Raw genomic sequence first — 22,711 nt, forward strand, 5'->3', positions numbered from 1 at the left:
TTAATGATCCTGGCCAAGACCTCGTAGATAAAAAAAAAACTGCACTAATGTGTACAGGAAGATTATAGCCAGACGGTTTTACACAAGTCCCCTTCATATGCCAAAACAATACTCTGAAGTATTTCGATTTTCAAATTGCTAAGTACACCAATTAGAGACAACCAGACATTGTCATACACAAAAAGAACATTAAAATAATTACATAACAGACTGCATTTTGACCTTAATTACCTTCAAATCTAAAACCAATAGAACATTTATGTAGTTACATGTAATAACATCAGCTTATTTACAAATGTATCTATACTTGAAAACCCATTAAGCATTATGACTGCAACAGTGATGAAATTGAAGAATATATAGTATCAAAAACAAATATCGTAACTAATTTGTTGTACAGTTGCTTGACAGGTCAATTCAATTAGTTGATCGAGTAGAAGTCGGATATAAGATACATTGTGGTATACAGTGTATGTTAAAACCAGAAAAGCATTTATACGACTGAACAAGACATAATTTTTTTATTACTATTTATTGTGAGTGTACTTGTGTCAAATCATTACGATGTCATCATTTTTGCACTGTGGATATAAAATTAGAAGTATTACATTTATTATTCTTTTTCATGTGAAATGTATGCGTTTAAGCTTTGAATTCATTTTCGACGTTTGTCATGCGGTTTTGACTTTCTACATGTGATTAGAGGCATTCGTCTTGTGAAACGTGGATATATAATTAAGGCCGCATTTCTTTCTCACCAAAATTTTGCAAACGTTGTGTCGCGTTTGTTGTTGTTTTCCAAACGATACGAAAGTAGAAACAAATACATCGTTTAATAAGTTTTAACTGACCCTGTCTGAACTTTCATTAATCGGCATGCACATTTTGTTGTAAACAGACTTTTTACAAACGTAGAAACAAATACTTCCTTTAATCAGGTTGAAGTTAGAAACAAATGGTCCGTGTAACACTTATCAATTCAAAGTTTTAAAAAGTTTTGAAATTTTAGATTTTTGGAATTTTGATCAAAGTTTTAAAATATCAAAATTTCAAATTGTGTTAAAGTTTTGAAATTTTGAAATTTTAACCAAATTATTAAAATATCAAAATTCTAAATATCGTTTATAAATTTGATATTTTAGAAACTTGATCAAACTTTTAAAATACTAAACCTAATGTGCAATTTTGATTATTTCACTTTTTGAAAGTTTAATTTTTTAAATGTTTGCTTAAAATATCAAAAATATAAAGGGGCGACAAGAGGGGTACATGTAATCACTGCTCTGATAAGAACTATTCTTAGTTATAAATAGATAGCATGAAATATATCAAATCATTCTTAATAACAAAATAAATAATGAAAAGAAGAAGTCGTTTGCTTTTTTTATGAAACATATTAGACATCACATGGGATAACAGTATCCTGAAATTTTAAGGTTGTGCATCTATCAAAAAAAAAATATAATTAAACCTATTTAAACCGGAATCAACTACATGTACGTTGATTTGAATCTCTTATATAAGGTTAGCGTTTGAGATAAATAATTCAAAGCTATTTTGTGTTCCCAGTGCCCAACATTTAGAAGTATCAGTGAAAAATGACCAACTCGCAGTAAACCATGTAGTATTATTCGCCTTTTTGACGTTCCTGATGAAGGTAGATCCAGAAAAAGCGCCTCGGTGGGCTGGCATACAACTTGAAACGTTTTCCTTTCTTGTTTTATCGATTGCATGATGATAATATATTGCCTTTTATGATGTATTTCAGTTCCAAGAAATGATACGGAAGGAATACTTAAACATAGCGTCGCAATAAAAGTTGTGCAAGGCGTATTTCAGCTGGCCCCTAGACAAAAAAGTGTACTGGTTCAGCGATTATAGACGTAATACTAAACTCCGAAACATAACAATGAACTAAAATCAAAATCATACAAGACTTAGAAGGACAGAGGCTCCTGGATTGGGACAGGCGCACAAATGCGGCGGGGTTTAACATGTTTCGTGAGATCACAACCCTCCCCTATACCTCTAGCCAATAAAGAATAAAAAACACACAGTAATACGAACAGTAAAACGCACTTCAATAGGAAATACAAGTCCTATGTCAGAATAGGAAACAAACTAAGAAACTAATTAACATGCATGACAATGATAATAAAATGACAAAGGACTACTATACATAAGGCTAGCAGTTACTGTCATACGCCAGCTCCAGACCTCAATTAAACTAATTGAAAGGTTTTATATGTCCTCATTATGCACACTCTCTCCCTGTTGCATTTATTGCTAATTTGTTCCAGAACATTCATGAAATATTTGTCACTGGCAACAACAAAAAATCGATAATTTAAAATAGGTTGTTTACATACAAATTACGAAGAAACGTAAGATTCAACTTCCGAGGACAAAGTTGCCCTTATATATGGATTTGAATATGTTTTAACTTCACTTTGGTCAAACACCTCTTTAATTGTTTCGTTGTTATTTTGCTTGAATTTCAAATTTCAGTTTCAGCGTTCCGTATGTGAATTCTTTATTACATAAATATGAATGCTCGTGAAAATAATGTTTATGGTATACGTTTATATATGATATGAAAGGTTTCAACTTTTACAAAACCAGAGCTATTCGTTGGATTTAAAAGTTTACTTTATTTGGCCTTTTCAATTTTATTTGACTTTATTTGCCTTTTTAACTTTATTTGGTTCGAGTGTCAATGATAAGTCTTTTGTAAACGAAACGCGCGTCTGGCGCAAAAACCGGCAAAATTTATATTCCGGTATCCATCTATGATGAGTTTTTGTAGATACCTTGTAACAGTATCTTGGCTCCAATTTGCTGATATTGGATCCTATTACCGTCTTAATTAAAACGAAAAAAGATTATATTAAAAACCTCCCATACTGTGGACTATCACAACCTTAAACCATGCATTCAGTATCATGAAGCGCTTTTCTTGATCGACCTCCTTACGGAACGCTTAAAGCTGAATATTTAGGGCAAACAACTTACAAAGAACAGATAAAAACGTTTAAGATGATCTTTCATTCTGTACATGGAATGTTATATTCTTTAGCCAACATGATTGCAGAAAGTAAGAAGTCGTAAAGCAAAACAGAAAAAAAATGAAATCAAAAGAGATAATACATCGTGTATTGGGCCCTTTTATGGCTTAGAGTTTAGTAGAAAATGTATATACATGCTCAACATAACCAGACTATTTGACCTACTGCGAGTTGTTCAGTTTTTACTGTTACTCCTGTTTCTCCTAAAATATGGGTGCTAGAAAAACCAGCAGGTAAAATGGTCAATATCAGAGCCGTACGTCTGGTTTTTAAATGAATTATCTTCTTTTAAGAAATATTAATTTTGTCATCCAATTTTTCACCGCTTTCAACTGTCCGTTTTATTTCATACATAAACTTTTAAGTATCAGTATGTTTTTAATTCATATTGTTTCGTTTCGTTCCGCTTTTATTTCGTTTCGCTTTTTCAGGTATCCCTCTTATTGCCCCTTTTCTATTTTGATATTTTAAGCAAACATTTAAAAAATCAAACTTTCAAAAAGTGAAATAATCAAAATTGCGCGTTAGGTTTAGTATTTTAAAAGTTTGGTCAAATTTCTAAACTATCAAATTTATAAACGATATTTAGAATTTTGATATTTTAATAATTTGGTTAAAATTTCAAAATTTCAAAACTTTAACACAATTTGAAATTTTGATATTTTAAAACTTTGATCAAAATTCCAAAAATCTAAAATTTCAAAACTTTTTAAAACTTTGAATTGATAAGTGTTACACGGACCACAAATGTAGCGTTTGTACTAACAAACGACAAAATACAAACTGCAGACGCATTTTTAGCGTTTGCATAGTTTGTCAAAGTTTATGTAAACTTTGCAAACGTATGCTTGAAAGAAATGATCAAAACATGTGCGCGCTTAGCCGTTTGCATCGTTTGTGTTAGAAAGAAATGCACTCTAAATCACTTTGCGTATCAATGTTTTTCACTGTGCGAAAAAGCCTCGGGGGAAATAACTACCCGTAGGTAAATGTCATACAATGTATGTAAAGTATTTGTGTCTACAGATTTGCTGCTTGATGCTGAATCCTAAATTAAGTGTTATAAGGTGTTGCTGAATTACAAGAAGTCCACTTGTCTGACATGTATGAGAAGCGGTTTGTCGTTAGCAGTTTTGGCAATGAAATAACAAAAGATGATGGAGGAGGATACATGGACCGACAACACCATGACTAATATAAAACATATATTTAAATAATACAAAAATCACAAACTATTACCCGGAAAATTAAACTTAAATAATAAAAGAACTAGGTCATGCTTATTCACAGACTTTTTATGACGTCTGACCACTAAACCCATTAGATGTGAACTGATTGAAACTTTAGTCTGGGAGAACTATGTATTTACTGTTGCAATTGGATTTTTAAAACGGCTATCAGTCATAATCTGCGAGTACTTTTATATCGGTGTCTATCGTCTTTATGTTATTTTTTCGTGTACTTCAGGTGTCAAACCACCAATTAAAAATCCCTATCTGTTCAACCAAATTTTGCAATTTTCACAGCTTTCTAAATATTTTACCTTAAGTTTAACTTCATATATAGAAACCAGGTATATCCTGAATTGTACATGTATCAGCTTTCTACATGCCAATTTTCACTATACCTTTAAAGCCTTCCAACAAAATAACTGACCTTCAAACAGAGGTACTTCAAAAAAAAAATGGTTTTCTGGAAATCTAAAATTAGTATACTATGGAGCGCATTAATCCTCAAATTTTAATGCAAACTCATAGACAAGTAAGTTTTGGCTCAAAATGATCTAGATATATTTCTCTTTCACCAAAAGTTTCATTTCTGCAAATTTGTTGGTTAGTTTAAGTAAACAAGGTCATCAAAAGCACTATTTTGTGTCAGAGTAGGGCTACTTTTACATTGGAAATTGGAGGGAGTAATATTGGTGGTCTGACACCTTCATGTCGATTTTTGTCTTAAGTCATTTGTATTTGATTATTACAATTTGTTCTTATGATTTGTTGTTGCACCACTGTTCAATGTTAGGAAAGGGCTGATCGAGCGTTTTTAAAAGAGGCTGTCCAAGTAAATATCAGGCAAATCCTATGATATGGGTGGCACAACATAATTTTTTTCCCACTGAATTTTTGGTTCCAATGCAATGTTTATATCAACCAAAGGATATATATGTCAAAGATATTTTTGAATCAACAGTGGATGGCTCAGAAAATGATTTTCAAGTTCACTAACAACGCAACAAAATTTTGTACAAAATAAAGAGTTGTCTTCTCTTTTCAATGAATTTTCAGTGCTTTCTATGTATTTTTTTACACTTTATTTGTTGCAGTTAATAAAAAAACAAAATTTAACTTTGAGAAAGAATGAATTTGTGATATGAAATGAATGTAAAAATTTTGAAAACAAAATATGTCATGTGCCATCTACTGCCTGGTTTTTCCATGGACACCCTCTTAAAATGTTTAACACAGCCTTATTTTTATGTAGATATTTTAAAAGGTGAGCAGTCAGTCAATATATATTGTCTTTACAAATAAATATAGTAAGAAGATGTTTCAATTGTTTCACAATATTTCTTAATTATGATAATTTGGCATACGACTCATTGCAGGAAAGATTATCCTTTCCTTTTGGAAATTTGAATTTATATAGAAATATATGGTACAGCACGGCGACAATAAATGAAGGCTCTAGAATAACAATCTGTTACATAAATTTTGTTTCTTTGTTTTTTCGTAATAAAAATCGAAGTTTGGAAGATAAAATCGACTAAGAGAAACTTAAAAATTCATAAATTTACGTACAGAAATCACAAGATTCTGACAAGTCCATTGAACAATCACAATTATCAAATAGAACATAAAGGGATACATTAAATTCCATGCATTCACAGATGATAGATTCCTAATAATATTGTTCAAGGATTCCTGTCTACATTGTAAACAAAATAATAACACCAAAGCTACGCTAGGGAGTAATCTAAACAAAGATATCTATGATTAAGAAAATAAAACATATTATAATCCAATCAGACTCTCTATTTATCTATGAGATAAAACATCACTCTGCATAATCGACCCAGTTATTTGACCTGAAGGCAGATAATTCATAAACACTTTGCAGGAAATTATGCTTTTTTGAATGAATTATTGTCCATTGGTGTATCCATAACATTGAGTGGTTAAATAACATATTACCATTTGGTTGGTTTATATCTTATCTTTTTTAAGCCCGAACCCTTATCCCCAAACAAACGAAATTAAAGAAGAAACCATACAAAGAAATCTGTACAGCTTGCTAAAAGTGCGGTTCTAATAATTATATTAGTTTCATAAGTTAAGTCCATTTTCATTTTAAAAAAAATATGAAAAATGGGGTGATAAATTACCTTGAGGAACAGATGAAATGAAGATCGGACAATCCACTATTGAAGTTGTGCATTGAGTAAGAAATAAAACTATTTTCTGCTTTATTTCTATCATATATATGAAGTAGGCCATCTGTTTAATTTGAACTCTTTGTCGTGTTTTCAAGTTTGGTTTCAACATTTTCGTGCTCCTTAGATTGTTATTGTTCATCTTTAATCCAGTTCTCTCGTGGTATATATAGCTCGTTCTGCGTTGGAGAGTTTGTAGATTCAATACATCACCGAGTCATACCAACTACTTGAAAATAAGTATTTGCTGCTTATCCGCTAAGCATGCGGCGTTTAGAAAGATGACAAAACATGTTAGACCTAAGAGTCCAGAAAGGGTAACATGGCCTACGGACTGTTACCTTCCGAGCTACCTGTTCAAAATACGGACTCAGGGTCTCGGTCTAGTACGAATCAGGAGTCATATTCAAATCACTTTACCTTGTTGGTCTTATACATGTATGTACATGTACGTACTACTCACATCCACTTGGTGTTAAACACCAATCGACCATCACTAGCATCGTCTCCTTTTTAAACTATTTTTCATATTCATTTCTCTTTTTTTTTAGCCAGAACTGCTGATAACAGCCTAGACTCATCGTACCAGAGGACAGGAAGGGATAAACGAAACGTACAAAAATTTACACTTGGTGAAAAGTATCATGGATTTAACAGATCGGTAAGTTAAAGAAATAATAAGTCCAGCAACTTTAATTATTATATCTAAACGCTTTTCCCTTGATAATGTACATTTTTGTAAATTGTTGGTTTCTTTGTTATAAGAACATGATTGTTGTCTCGTTCACAGCCACTCCGTATCTTCCCGCAAATGATATTAAGTAACACTGCCTTTTTTATCCTTCTAGCCAAATAACAAGACATGCAAGAATTAAAATTGCTATCAATAACATTGCTGCATATACTGTTGATTGATTGATGAAAGAGATTATGAGAACTGTTTATTTTTGGAATTTCTTTGACATTTTCCCCTACTTAAGATGATTAGAATGTTTCACTAAATAACTGTGTATCAAAATGTTTTCTAAAGTTTCTGTTGTTTTCGTTAAATAAATGCCTTGTCGATCTTGATGCATGTTTAAGCATTCTTAGGGAACATTTAGAATTCTTGACACTGAGTATGAGAAATACGAAAACAATGGACACAGTTTCCTGAATATTTCGATTAAATAATGTCCCCTTGTTCTGCCCATTCGACATGTTTTGAAACATTCCATATTTTGGTTAATTTATATCTTGTTTGTTTATGTAATTTGTTAAAGTGTATTAACCCAAGCACAATGAGTGGAATGAGTGGAATCGAATAAAATCTTATTGTTTGCAACGACGAAAAAAGTTAAAAACTTTTTAGGTACATGTATCTGGTTATTTGTTCCGCCTGGTTGTTGTTTAATATCTGTATAGTTTACATTTCCTTTATGATATAATAAAGTAGGTCAATAATCATGCAAGCACCAACTTCCCTAAAACTATCGGTTCAAAAGGTACAAAAAATGTATTGACGTCGGCGACTAACAGTTTTACATGCAGAAAATACATTACTACTTATATTCTTACTACAATTTGCAACTCGAACGTCCTCATCCATGGATCTAGAAAAAGTATAGTGTGTTTTCCTTAAAACATGATAGTACTTATAAAGCAATATTTGGATTTACCTTCTTCGGAATCGCAAATAAAAAGTTATTAGAAAAATACTGTACACGTCAATTGGGATGCATGAAGTCAACGTAAGAAAAACCAGGAATGGCGATTATGAAATGTAGCAACAATGTGCTGTAGGGATGTTTAACAAAGCCGTTTGAAAAGTGTATCATGTTTGATACGAACAGATATCAGGGGCAGATCCAGGATTTTTTAAAAGAGGTTCGTAATTTCAAAAAACGGATAATAACTGCCGACCGAAGCCAGGCAAACAAATATTTGTTCGATTATACGCTATTAAAATCATATAAATCGTGAAAAACATGATAATATTTTTTTGGCGGTGAAAGGAAGAGCGCACGCATTGTTCGTTCCTCTGAATCCGCTACTGAACATTTTGCGTTTAAACAGATCAACATGCACCAATGTAATGTTTCTGATACGTACAGACAGCGAAACCCTAGATAAGTCATGTTATTATAACCTACAGTGTATGTTTTATTTCAACCATTTCCATGCTGGTATGGATTACATATGCTCCTCCCCCTGAATCCGACACTAGATACTTTGCAAAGAGGTGTTGTAATGTTGTTGTTACGTAAAGAGACCGAAACACTTTCCATGCAAGGACAAGTCATGTTTATATAACCATTTCCATGCTGATATGAATCACTTTCTGTGCGTTAAACAATATGACATTTGTGATTGTGTCATCCTCAAAATAGAATATGCTGTTAGCGAAACATCATTTGTGGGACTTCATTTACATGATCCATGTTATACATACATTGAGTTATACAGATTCCATGAATTAAAATGACCTATTGGTGACTCGATAGAAATTGTTTAATTCTATAGATATTTATGCAAATAGACAAAAGCCATATACACATTAACACATTTCCAATTAATAGTATCTTCAGGCAAATCAGATGAACAACATGTATATTATTTTTAAATAATCCTGTTTTACATGTCAAAAACTCTCGGGTAGAAAGTCAGATCGACGACGAGCAAGGTAGACTATCCCAAACATTCTTGACGATTGAGTCAGACCAGTCTCCCGATCACGTAATTTGTCTTGATCGGGCTTGATCGAGTTGATCTGATCGGCAGTGTGAACGTAGCTTAAAAAGTACGATAAAATTTATACAAGATTCTAAGATCATTGAAAAATTGAAACTCATACAAAAGACATGTACTTAGTCACTGTAGTACTTTATTTTATCAACTACAAATACGTTAACAAGAGTATAAAAAAAAAAGAAACAGCACAAATACACTATTTCTGAAAACGTTTTATTACTGTCAAATTATAGTTGTTGATTCACGTTTTCAAGTTTTAATTTGTAAATCATTATTTCGCTATTTCATTTCTGATTTTGTAAAAATCGGTTGGAAATGGTTTGATTCATCAGATTGTCACGAATCACATGAACAACTGGCACGAAGACGATGGGTATCATAGTCTTCTTAGAGTTCTCACCATTACAGAAAGTTAGTTCTAAGAAAAGGAAAAAAAAACAACAATCAAATAGGAATCGTGTGACTTTTTGTCACATTTCTCACGTTTATGGCAATAGGATGAAAGAGCCTATTTTATGCAAACTAGTTCAAAGTAAATTCTAACTAGTAAATCAACCATGTTTACCCAGAAAGGGAATACATGTCGTTTTACCCATTGACACTATAGCTTGCTGTTCGATGTGAGCAAAAGCTCTGTGTTAAAGGCCGTAATTTGACCAACAATGGCTTACTTTTACAAATTTTTACTAGGTTGGAGAGTTGTCTCATTGGCGGCACTCATACCACATCTTCTTATATCTACGAACTAGTTATTAGTAAAGTCGAACATTTTTGTCCTAAAAGATTTATTTGGTATGAAAGATCAAGTCCTGTGTTGTGCTGGGATGGAATTGTCAGCACTCATACGCATGTTAAAACTAGATAAATTCTGGATGTGCCTTCCCCAAGACAATACCATGTTGTTCTGTCGTTGCATGTGATCCGATTGCATGAAATGAAGCCGAGAGTTATCTTTCCTGAATTGTTTCATATCTTGTTATACCGGGGTCTTTTATACATTGTAGCTTACTATACGGTATTTGTTTTGTTCATTGTTGAAGATCTGACCATGTACTTAAATTTATTCATATTATATAGAAATTGATGAAAAATTGATACATGTAATAAAGAGAAAAAGAAAACCGTCAAATTATTAATACAATTTTATATAAATAGTTTAAGAATTAACCATAGAATTAATCATGTTGATTGTCTGACTGCGTTCAAATAACATGTTATTATGATCATTAAAGAAAACTTATCATGAAACCGGAATAGTCCAGTCGATAACAGGAATATTCTTGTCGGTGACAAATGTGAATAAATAACCATGAATAAATAGATAAACAGAACAAACAGAAAACAGGAAACAAAAAAATGGAGAATAATGATTGAGACATTACGTTTAATACTCCAACTAAACTTCGAGTGACATCAAATGTCACAAATGGGAGGACACAACTTGTTTATAAGCAAAAAAATGATTTGTCAGAGTGACAAAAAATAAACAAAAACAAAGTGTTTACATGAAGGCGGCTAGGAGAATGTTTAGGTGACCGATAACAGATGAGAACACAATTTAAAACTGTATGATGGACAATGAGACAACTATCCACCAGATTAAAAATAAGTTACCAGCAATTATAAATCACCATACGTTCTTCGACAATGAGAAAAACCCTTAACATATATTCAGCTATACAGTCATGTAACACCTTTATAAGTGTACTCATCTATCATGTCTACTATCGGTATTATCAGAGTGACTTGCATGTCTTTGCGATTTTAGTTGCAGTTAACCTTAAGTTTGCTTATTCATTCAGAAACTGACGACAAAACACATATTATTGTTCCACAATTGAGATATTAATACATACAACTGTAAAGCAATTTGAACAGATCTTCAGTGAGAAGTTTTGCATGATATAACAATAAAAAGATCAATATTTATGTTCTGGAATCAGATTATTGTCTCCAGCTTAGTAATCGGTTTATGAGGGCCTGTAAGGGTAGGGCATATATGGAGAAGTTGACGCTCAAACCTTCGTCCCTGTGCACTGTTTTGCTACACTTTTTGTCATATATATCATGTATATATCCAACATTTATACATATATCTATCTTATGAGTAGACCATTCCCATATTTACTTATACGACGGAACAATAAAGCTAAACAGCCATGGGGAGAATTTAACAAGACATAATTTTTTGTTGAGATTGTCACTGTTTTTGCTCTATTGTAACAATAACTCCCCTGTGTCTAGGAACATTTTGACGTACTATTTGTTTAAGAGAGAATGGTTATAAAAATCAATTCACTAAATACTTTCATGACACATGTAGCTACAATGTTTTCAGGTTGACGTAGGTGCCTAAACATTCCTTCAGAGGTCACCCTGGTGATAAATATTTCTGTCAATATACAACTGGGCGAAAAATACTTGACAAATTTTTAAATCGCGTGTTTAGACGTTTCGTCGTATGCTACTGATAAATGACTCCGATTAACTAACAGGTTTTTTTTCTGTTCATCATGTCAGCAAAGCATGTATTCGTTTTTATCCTGCAATTGGGTGTCTTACTATAGAATATAAAATTGAGAATGGAAATGGGGAATGTGTCAAAGAGACAACAACCCGACCATAGAAAAAACAACAGCAGAAGGTCACCAACAGGTCTTCAATGTAGCGAGACATTCCCGCGCCCGGAGGCGTCCTTCAGCTGGCCCCTAAACAAATATATACTAGTTCAGTGATAATGAACGCCATACTAATTTCCGACTAACAAAGGCCAGAGAATAGAATAGAATAGAATATTTTTATTTCCCAAATTACAGGGTCCATAAAGGGCATAAAATCAGATACAATTGATTTACATAATTGGTAACAACAACAATAATAGATGCATGTACATATATATTTGGAATATAAGCATTGGTCAGAATCAAGCTAAAAACCACATATATATTGTAAATAAAAGAATAATTAAATTTCATTATATATGTATTTATTCTCAAATTATTTACTTGACTTAGTGTCAGTGTTCATTCCTGATCTCCTTCATTCAAAATAGTCACAAATATAACAGCCCAGTTTTTCCATAAGAGTAACATTTTCTTGGGTCAAGAGCCGTACAAATTTAGAAGCTTTATTTAAATTTATAAAATTATAACAATTGTTAGAAATGTCTTGAAAAAAATTGTCCCTTTGAATATCATAAAGAGGGCATTCTAATAAAAAATGAAGCTCATCTTCAACTTTACCAAGTGAGCAATTAGAACAAAGACGCTCAGATCTTTCTACATGTTTTTTTGAATATATGTCTGTCTCAATTTTTAAAGAGTGAGCGCTTATTTTTAATTTACAAATTGACTGTCTTTTTTGAAGTCCTGTAATTCTAAATATTTCTATTTTTTAAAACAATTTTTTATAGAAAAATAAGTACCAAGCTTCCCTTTTTCGGAGTTAATTGTTTGATACTTCAGTTTATTCCAAAATGCTAAATAACTTTTACATAGTTTATTTTTAACATACTGACATAAAGAACCAATTGATTGGTTAAAATTTGGTAATTCAATCTCTCTTTGAATATAATCTATACTAAAATACCATGTATTTACATTAGAACTATGTAACTGTTTACAACATATAAATGCATCAAATAATAATCCTTCTTTCAAACGTCCCAGTCTATGACAATATTTTAACATTGATAAAATTATAGTAAAATACATAGGAAATCTACCAAGCTCTGACATTACAGCTATATTACTTGACTTTCTGTTTACACCAAGAATATATTTCATAAATTTGTTATGAGCTTTTTCAGAAGAATCCTGACCAAAATTTTTTTCTAATATATAATCATTATCTTTTTATATGCAGCTGAATCAGTTCTAAACATTCCCCATATTTCACTGCCATATAATAGTATGGGTTTAATTGTATGATCATAAAGATGTAAAAAATTGGCAGTACTAGGGTTAGATGATGACACGCATCTCTGTAGCTTAAAACATGCTTTAAAAGATTTGTTGTATAATTCATCTTTACACTGCTTGAATATACCACTAGATGTAAAAGTGATTCCAAGATATCTATATAATTTTGCACTTTCAATCTCTTTACCTCAAAAATGTAAACAGCATTTCAAAAGTTTTCCTGGCTTGTTAAAAATTATACTTTTTGTCTTTTTTAAATTAACATCAAAACACCATTCTAAACAATATTCATGTAACATGTTAATTCTCTTTTGCAATCCTTCCTGTGTTTCTGAAAAAATTACTACATCATCAGCATACACAAGACAGTCTACTCTACGGTTATTACTATTTACTGGATCAGGACAAGATAAAAACTTGTCAGGTACATCATTGATAAATATTTGAAAAAATTTTGGGCTTAAAACATCACCTTGTCTAACCCCTATAAACGATTTAAAACATGGAGTCATTTCGTTGTCAATTTTAACACAGAGGTCACTTTTATTATACATATCTTTAATGATAGAACAAAAATTTCCAGTAAATACATATTGTTTGTTAAAAGCTTATATCTGATACCCTCATGGATCACTTTATCAGATACAGCCCTATCGCTTTAAAGCTCCGCCCACTGTCGGACTGAGTGTTGGTTGAACCTGCGTGACCTCAAAATGTGTATTGCAATCGCATTCCAATGACGTATTGCTTGACCTTATTCCAACTAACAATTACTTCTATACGTTCTGTTTATTTTCAAACATTTCTTTAGAGCAATAAGAATTAAACCAATTTTCTGTTAACAGACAAACATGAGCAGCATTTATTTCTACGACATAAAATCATCGATTTCAAAACTTGAATGTGTACACGTGTAACAAAATCAACCATGTCAATTTCAGCATGCATGTCAAGTGAATTTCAAGTTCAGTTTAAAATTCTGAAGCGTAGGACAACTCGTTCACTTTTGTTTCAAATTGGACAATATTTTGTTATTTGTTTTTACTGTTGAAATTATATAGTTGTTATGGTTTATGTACCCTTCTGTAGCCATTTTTGTACGAAATTTTCAAACTTCAATTGTATCAAAACTACAGATATAATGAATAATAGAGATAGGCCATTTTGTACATATTCCAAGAGGAAACTTGATGCAAAGCATTATTTTTTACTGTTTCATTGCATTTAATAGAAAAAGAGGACTTTGTGGCAAATAAATCAAGATTTTTATAGAAAATCCACAGCCTTTATCCTTGTACTCTCATATTTGGCAATTTGATGACTGATAGATATAGGATTATTGCATGCAGTGCTAGTATTGATTTCCTTACTACAAGTTTATAAATGTAGTTATTGGTTAAGACAAGTATAAATATGGCCAAAATCAAGTACACCCCGCTAGTCCGACACCCCATTGGTCCGACACCCCGCTAGTCCGACACCCCATTTGTCCGACGCCCCATTGATCCGACACACCAATAGTCCGACAATACAATTAATCCCGACCAATAGTAGTAAGCTGATACACAGAAATTTACTAGTTGTGAACCTAGTGTTAGACCAGTTTTTAGAGAGGAACCAGGGACACATCGATAGTACTGTTATGTTAATGTTTATCTTTACGATTTATTGATTGATTTTTGGTTGCTTAATGTCCAGTGGCAAATATGTCATGCATATTCAGGAGGAGAACAAGTTCACAATAAATACAATAGGTAGATATTGTCACAACAAAGGCCATCTGGGATGATGGTCGGGGAAATTTGGACTGCCACTGGAAAATAAGGGTACATTGGATAGGGACAGAAATGTTGCCTTGCAACAGGCCACCTATGGACCACTCAAAGAGTTGTAGCATTATCTTTACGAGGAACAACATAAGATAACTTGCATACCGAAACTGTGAACACACACTTTCCACATCAATGAACTTGTCAATTAACCCGCTATTCGAACGGAATTGCTTACCCCTCACCCCTCCATTGCGGTAGATGCAAACAACAATCTTCAACTTCAACTCAGTTGTCCTATCAGATAGATCTGTTGTATTTGAAATTAAAGTGAACACTAATTAAAGAATTTTGCGACTTAGATCAAGGGCTACCCCTAGAGTATCTATATAAAAGGCAACAAAAAATCGATCTATAAGTATATAAGAAAATAGGACAATACAAATGTTCAAGTAAAACAATCCCTATATACAGTATTGTTTAGGGGCCAACTGAAACACGACTCCGGGTGAGGGAGTTTCTCGCTGCATTGAAGACCCATAAGTGGCCTTCGGCTGTTGTTTGTTCTTTGGTCTGATTGTTTTCTTTTTGACACATTTCCCATTTCCATACTCAATTGGACTATTAAATAAAAGTTGTTCAAAACAAAAAATCGCACTCACAACCTGAAATGTAACTAGGTGATCTGGAAGGATATAAACAACACTACAAAGAAAGTCTCATCAGAAGATCGTTATATTCTACTTGGTACCGGTAAACATTGTGCAATTATAGTAGTTTCACGGAACCAAGAAAAAAACCCAAGTACATGTATATTATTACAAAAAGCATCTAGCTAGGCAAGGTATCAAAATATCAACAAAATAAATGCAGGTTCAAATATTGAATGTAATGTTATGGCAGTTCTGTGTTTGTTTTTATACGCCCGTCAAATGCAAGGTCACATGTCGCGCCGTATCTCAAAAACAATTTATGATTATTGCTTACAACTTTATACAATTCTTAGGTATATTCATGTAAAGATCTGTATACTTTTTGGTGATGATTCAAACTTTATTTTAGAGTTGTTGATTTTTATTTTTATAAAGAGGGGGCTCTCACATGTCACCCCATATGTATGAAACTATAATTTATGATAATTGCATAAAAGTTCACACACAAGACGACGGACGTATCATGCGCTCATGGCGCAGCTGTTCATTAATCAAGTATTGCTGCGCATATATCTACATACGCTGACGTCATCGAATGCAAAATGCAGTTCTTTATCGCTTCATATACCGTATACCGGGTTGTTTTTGCGGGGTGTAAATTTTCGCGGATAGAATAAAATCTCCAAATTAAATTCCGCAAGTGATCATGCAAAGGTATGATAAAAGTTATGAATCCGCCAAAATAATAACTTTCAAAATAATTCGCATGTATACCTTATTCAATGAAAATCGTGAATTGTTACACCCGCGAAAATAACCCGCTTTACGGTATATTGATATAACCAATAAAATGTCAAGATCATATTTGTTTTAATGAAATTGAGAATGGAAATGGGGAATATGTCAAAGCGACAACCACCCAATCAAAGAGCATACACCATTTCTTTGTCAAAATGTTCAAACTTCATGAGAAATATATATGAGTAAAAATCATGCATATCATAGTCATGATAATATAACGCATAATAGCGTTCGCAGGTACCTAGATACATGGGTCGTCTTATTGACCATAATGCACGCGAATGCATTACAAGAATTGTATGCATGCTCCTTATTAACATAATATTACGGAAGTACATGTACTTATACAGGCATTTTCCTTTTGAAAACTATCACCAGTTGTGTTTATATCTAGTAGTTTATAACATACATAGACAATAAATACTGTCATCTCATGACTACATAATTCAACTAGAGGCTCTAAAGAGCCTGCGTCGCTCACCTGCATTTACTGATGCTTAAAGAATCATGTAAAATAAGGTTAAAATCATAATTAATAGTATTAAATATTAGATATTATAATGATAACAAAAACTACAAAATGTCCGTAAAATTACAAGCTCAGGGGCAGCAACCTAATAAGGGGTTGTCGGATTCGTCTGAAAATGTCAGGGCAGATAAATCTAAATCCAATAAACATTTTTGACACCTGTCAGATTTACTCTAAATGCTTTAGTTTCATAGATATAAGCCAAAACTGCATTTTATCCCTATGTTCTATGTTTAGCCATGTCCGCCATGTTGTTTGGTAGGGGTGGTCATCGATCGGACACATGTTTTAAACTAGATACCCTAGTGATAATTGTGGCCAAGTTTGGTTAAAATGGGCCATTCAGATTCAGAGAAGAAGATTTTCGTTAAAGTGAACAGACGACGACGAAGACAGTCCGACGACGGACGGCGCACGCCAAGAGGTGAGAAAAGCTTAAGTACTTGACCTTTCAGGTCAGGTGAGCTAAAACTGTACCTGTTTATTAGCATATGATAGTCATATTACACGGAGTCTAATGAACAGCTTGATTAGCATTGAAAAGAATTAAGGAGTAGTTGATAACATAAATAATAATTTGAAGTAAAAGTTAAGAAATCAGAGGATAGTACTGTAACAAAATCGACGTTCCTCAATTAAAGTTTTTTATGATTTTGCTAATTTTCAGGTAGGCTTCAACAAGTGGATATATGAAACACCTTTTAGGAATTTATAAGCCAATTGCGATTTTGAGTGTAAATTTTATATATCTTTTAATGTACGACGAATGCAGTTTGCAATTATGTCTTTCAGTATTTCAAGCATTTGCGTAGTTTAAGTTATATATATATCATTGATTATCTATGTTAAAAGGATGTTATATTATCTATGTCGGACAAACGGGGTGTCGGACTAATGGGGTGTCGGACTATTGGGGTGTCGGACCAATGGGGTGTCGGACTAACGGGGTGTCGGAATATCGGGGCGACCCCAACCTTTTAGGGTGCGCTCGACTTAAGTGACTCATCACGAGGTGTTTTGGAATTTACAGGTTACTTAGAACTTTTTGTAAAAAATAAACACTAGCACATCATAGAAAATCAAGTGAGTAATTTATGTTTCAAATTTTATAACAAAAATCTCTGTATTAAAGGCTGTGGATTTTCTATAAAAATCTTGATTTATTTGCCACAAAATCCTCTTTTTCTATCAAATGCAATGAAACAGTAAAAAATAATGCTTTGCATCAAGTTTCCCCTTGGAACATGTACTAAATGGCCTATATCTATTATTTATTATATCTTTAGTTTTGATACAATTGAGGTTTGAAAAATTCGTACAAAAATGGCTACAGAAGGGTACATAAACCTTATGATAAAATAGATAATTATTCACCTTGAGAGATGTACTATTGTTGACCATTCGAGATTCTTTTTTTTGCGAACCCATCTTCAGCTGAATGAGTGATTTTAATGTTACTACGCGGGCCTCAAGGGATTTAAAATCGAAAATAAATTAAAAAAATGTGAGCTTTTATGTCTTTCAAAGCACAAACAATATACAGAATTAATTGCAGGATAAAGACAATAACTGTTTAGTGTCTTTAAATATCAGCTGCATTTGTACTCGGCTCGAAACAGGAGTAATAGCTCGCTAAAGCTCGCAATACACTTGTTTATAAGCCTCGTACAAATACAGCTGATATTTAAAGACACTAACCAGTTCTTGTCTATTTAACTTTTAAATAGCAGATGCATATATGTTAACACGGCTTTATATACATAACAACATTGTTCCTATATATAGTCCAATTGTTTTTAATGATGTTCGCTGAAGGAAATAGATGTCCGGTTGGAAGCTATTGTTCATTTCTAATTGACTGAGTGTTGGTTGAACCTGCGTGACCTCAAAATGTGTATTACAATCGCATTCCAATGACGTATTGCTTGACCTTATGCCAACTAACAATTACTTTTATACGATCTGTTTATTTTCAAACATTTCTTTAGAGCAATAAGAATTAATGATGTTCGCTTAAGGAAATAGATGTCCGGTTGGAAGCTATTGTTCATTTCTAATTGACCACATGACAAATTATTTGTAAAATATGACTTTTGTAATGCTTTTCTAATGCATGGAATCTTTTTATGGTACATGTAATTTCATTCACAATAAGACAAATAGTTCTTGAAACAATCAGTGCAACTCATATCAAAAGAAATTGAATGTAAACACAAGTTTTAATGTTTGTAATCATATTTTTGGCATTTGGATTTGCATTTGCAGGTCACAGATGCATGTACCACCATATTGACATTTGCGATCGCCATTTGGACACTAATTGTGGCAATCATTCACGCTACACGTCTGGTCGTTTTTATGTTTAAGATGCAATTTTGCTTATTTCCATTTCCACTTTGAGTGTCCTTTAAGGTGGTACCCAACACTTTCACTAAAATAAATTTGGCTCGTTAAATTTTTATAAAATTTTGTCAAAGTATTTACTTTGACACTTAAACAAAAATATAAAAAATTAAAATTTTTTGAACCAACCGTTTTGTCAGAAAAATTATACTGGTTATAATGCAATTTGACAAACACCAATTTTAATCATTGAGAAGCTTCATATTCATTTTACAACACAACGTAATTAAAACGTTAAGCTGACTTGACAGAGTTATCTCCCTGTAGTGTTAGGTACCACCTTAACAACGCTCAAGTGGAATATTTGTATTTTTAACCAATGCAAATAGGACTTATGTCGCAATTAGTATTTGTCATACGTAACTCAACAGATCCCACTTACGAGCAAGGACAATTAATGTTTGTCCTTCGGAATACATTAGTTCGTCGGTGTTTAGTAATGTTCATGTTTTTAAATAGTAAAGTTTATGACCTTTCAAAGTGGACTATACGGTATAGGGTTTCTTCATTTTTGCCGAAAGCTGCTCAAATCAACTTAATTTGAACTTTGGTGGATAATTGTTTCATTGGCAATCATTCCACATCTGTTACACTTAGTTTGTCATTTTGACTTATCTTTTTCACTATAAAGTGTTTTCTCTCCCACTTTTTTTGTTACACCTGTGGTAATAACCATCTTCCCGTTGAGATCATTTTACTTTTAAAAACTAAACTCTGAAGACCCCCACTCGGATTTAACTACTGTACTCCTTACTTAATGGCTCTCTAGACTTATCTTTAAGCGCTCATAATAAAAATAATAATCCCAAATTGCTCTTCAGCGAATTCAGAGATTGCATTACATTTATTTTTATGGACATCATGGCGAACAGCTGTATTATATTTCTGCCTGTTAATTTTCTAATTATGAAGACTGACTGTAAAACAAGAATTCTGTCTTGTCAGATCAAGGTTGACATTTTGATTCTGAATCGATTTGAAGATCGAGCTTAGCTTTTTATAGGTCGACGTCAGATAAATAAGGACATTTGGTTGTAAGTTTGCATTCTGATGGAAAAAGACCTAATGAAATTAACATATTTATTATCCCACGCAGGGAAGATACTGATACGCTTGTGTTTATGTCAGCTACAATGTAATATTTATAGATTATTACATGGCATTTTTCATATTGCCCTGGTATCAGCCCTAGACTCCCATATCAAGCCAGAGGGCTTTAGCCCGAGGGCTTGATATGGGTCGTGGGCTGATACCAGGGACCATATGAAAAATGACATGTAATAATCTATTTATCACATATTTTTAAGCAAGAGAAAACAAATAGCTTACACCAAATTATGTTTGATATTTCATCAAAAATCAAAAAGATATTTAACGAAAATAAAATAAAAAATGTATCACTGTGAGTTTTAAAAAGTTCGTATCACAGCAGGTAAACAACGTTTTGTGAAAAGTTTCAGAAATGATTAACAATAAATATATTAATTCTAAGAATTGCAAATATTAAACGACTTTAAAATGTTACATTACAAATGTTAAAAATGCTTAAGAAGAATCCTATATCGCTACTCATTCCAGTGTGGCGTCATATATTTTATAAATTCTTTATGACGTCAAAATTTTACGGGAACTTTTGTGATTTTCACTGTTGATTTCTACTTTTTTCTTCTACAGCAGATTCGTAACTTTCTAAATTTCTTTTCATTGTGTTCAACTTGTTTACAAATAGTCTTTGATTGACAGTTTACCGGAAGTTAAACTCGGGGGCTTGATATGGATTTCGAGGGCTGATATCGATATCGGCCCCGAGGGCTGATAACCAACCTTGACTTCCGGCTATTATTGGCCATGCAAAAACGTACATATCAGTACAAAATGTGTGATAATATCAATTATTATACAGCTCGGGATTCATCGTAACGTTGCTACGTAGCCATTTTGATCTCCTGACAAATTTAAAATCAGATTAAAAACCAAACATACAAGATTATTCTCCTTAAATCTGTAGAGGGAAGTTTTAGCTATCTCTTATTGTATAGTATACCTAAAACGACAAAGTTATTTTTCATTTACCTGTATATATTATTAAAACCGGTTTTTTTCAAAAGTGATTATTTTCGAAGGTCAAAGTTATAAGAAACCTCAAATCAAAAAAAATAATGCATACGTTTTTTTATAACTCAATGGATAGTTTTCATTATAAAACTTATGTACATAAACTTTTGTATTTGGAAGAAGTTTACTTTATTTTAATTGCTTCCTTCCAGGAAGCAATTCCCCCGATATATTTTCCGTATGCAAGTGACCTCAGTGTGACCCATCTCGTAAAAATCCGGTGATCATAATACGCATGGATGTCCTTAAAATAAACTATTATCTGAATTTACATGTTAAACACGTGCTCAATTTCCATGCTTTTTTGTTGATTTTATGTCGATTGTTGACAAACAGGTGACACTCGTTAAACTTCGGCTTCAAAACACGAACTTTAATTGTCTGCCATATTTTCACAACAACAATGACCGATTGAAAAAAAATAATTAACGATTATACGAAATTTACACGAAAAAATGATAAACTAGTGCACAAAAAACTCAGTTTATGATGTTTGTATGCATTTGTTCAAGAATTGAAAGAACATTATTTTTCACCGGTCACTCGTTTCTTATGACTTTAAATATTTCGCGGTGGTGTCTTGCAATGGCTTTGTTTGGACTTGTTTGTTTGCTTTTTGGCCTTTAATGTTTGTCCCTAATATTTTATTAACTGTGCATTTGCATTCAGATGTCGCAGATCAAATTTATTCGTTCATAGTGTTTTAACTTACGTTTTTTGATTGAGTTAAGCCTTCCAATTGATATTTTATCGTGTGTTTTTCTATGTTGTGATGTTATGCTATTGTTTCAGAAAAAGGGAGAAGGTTTGGTACCATTAAAACGTTTAATCCCAGTGCAAATGTTTGCACCTGTCATACGTCAGGAATCTGATGTACAGTAGTTATCGTTTGTTTTTGTAATTTATACGTGTTTCTCGTTTTTTATATAGATTAGACCGTTGGTTTTCCCGTTTGAATGATTTTACACTAGTAATTCTGGGGCCCTTTATAGCTTGTTGTTTGGTGTGAGCCAAGGCTCCGTGTTGAAGGCCGTACATTGACCTATAATGGTTTACTTTTATAATTTGTTATTTGGATGAAGAGTTGTCTCATTGGCACTCACAACACATCTTCCTATATCTATTAAATTGAAAATGTACATGTATGGGCATGCTGTTCGATATATGCAATGTAACAATTCGCTCATTTCGTACTTTCACATCATATAAAAATAACTTAGTCGTTGTGCATCTCTACATAAAGCTGTCGGACACCACTCATTGTATTATATCTTTAAAGAATAACTATCCCGCATT

The 22,711-nt window shown here is 32.6% G+C and overlaps 1 protein-coding gene across 1 annotated transcript in view; it reads left to right on the forward strand.

Moving 5' to 3' along the window:
• Window positions 1–22,711, forward strand: part of LOC139523675 (short transient receptor potential channel 7-like) — an 87,942-nt gene that overhangs the window by 31,977 nt on the left and 33,254 nt on the right. The window contains exon 2 of the mRNA XM_071317874.1: window positions 7,047–7,156. Coding sequence (XP_071173975.1) covers window positions 7,047–7,156 — 110 coding nt within the window. The remainder of the gene's footprint in view (window positions 1–7,046; window positions 7,157–22,711) is intronic.

This window comes from Mytilus edulis, chromosome 5, assembly GCF_963676685.1.
Source record: "Mytilus edulis chromosome 5, xbMytEdul2.2, whole genome shotgun sequence".
Classification (NCBI taxonomy): domain Eukaryota; kingdom Metazoa; phylum Mollusca; class Bivalvia; order Mytilida; family Mytilidae; genus Mytilus; species Mytilus edulis.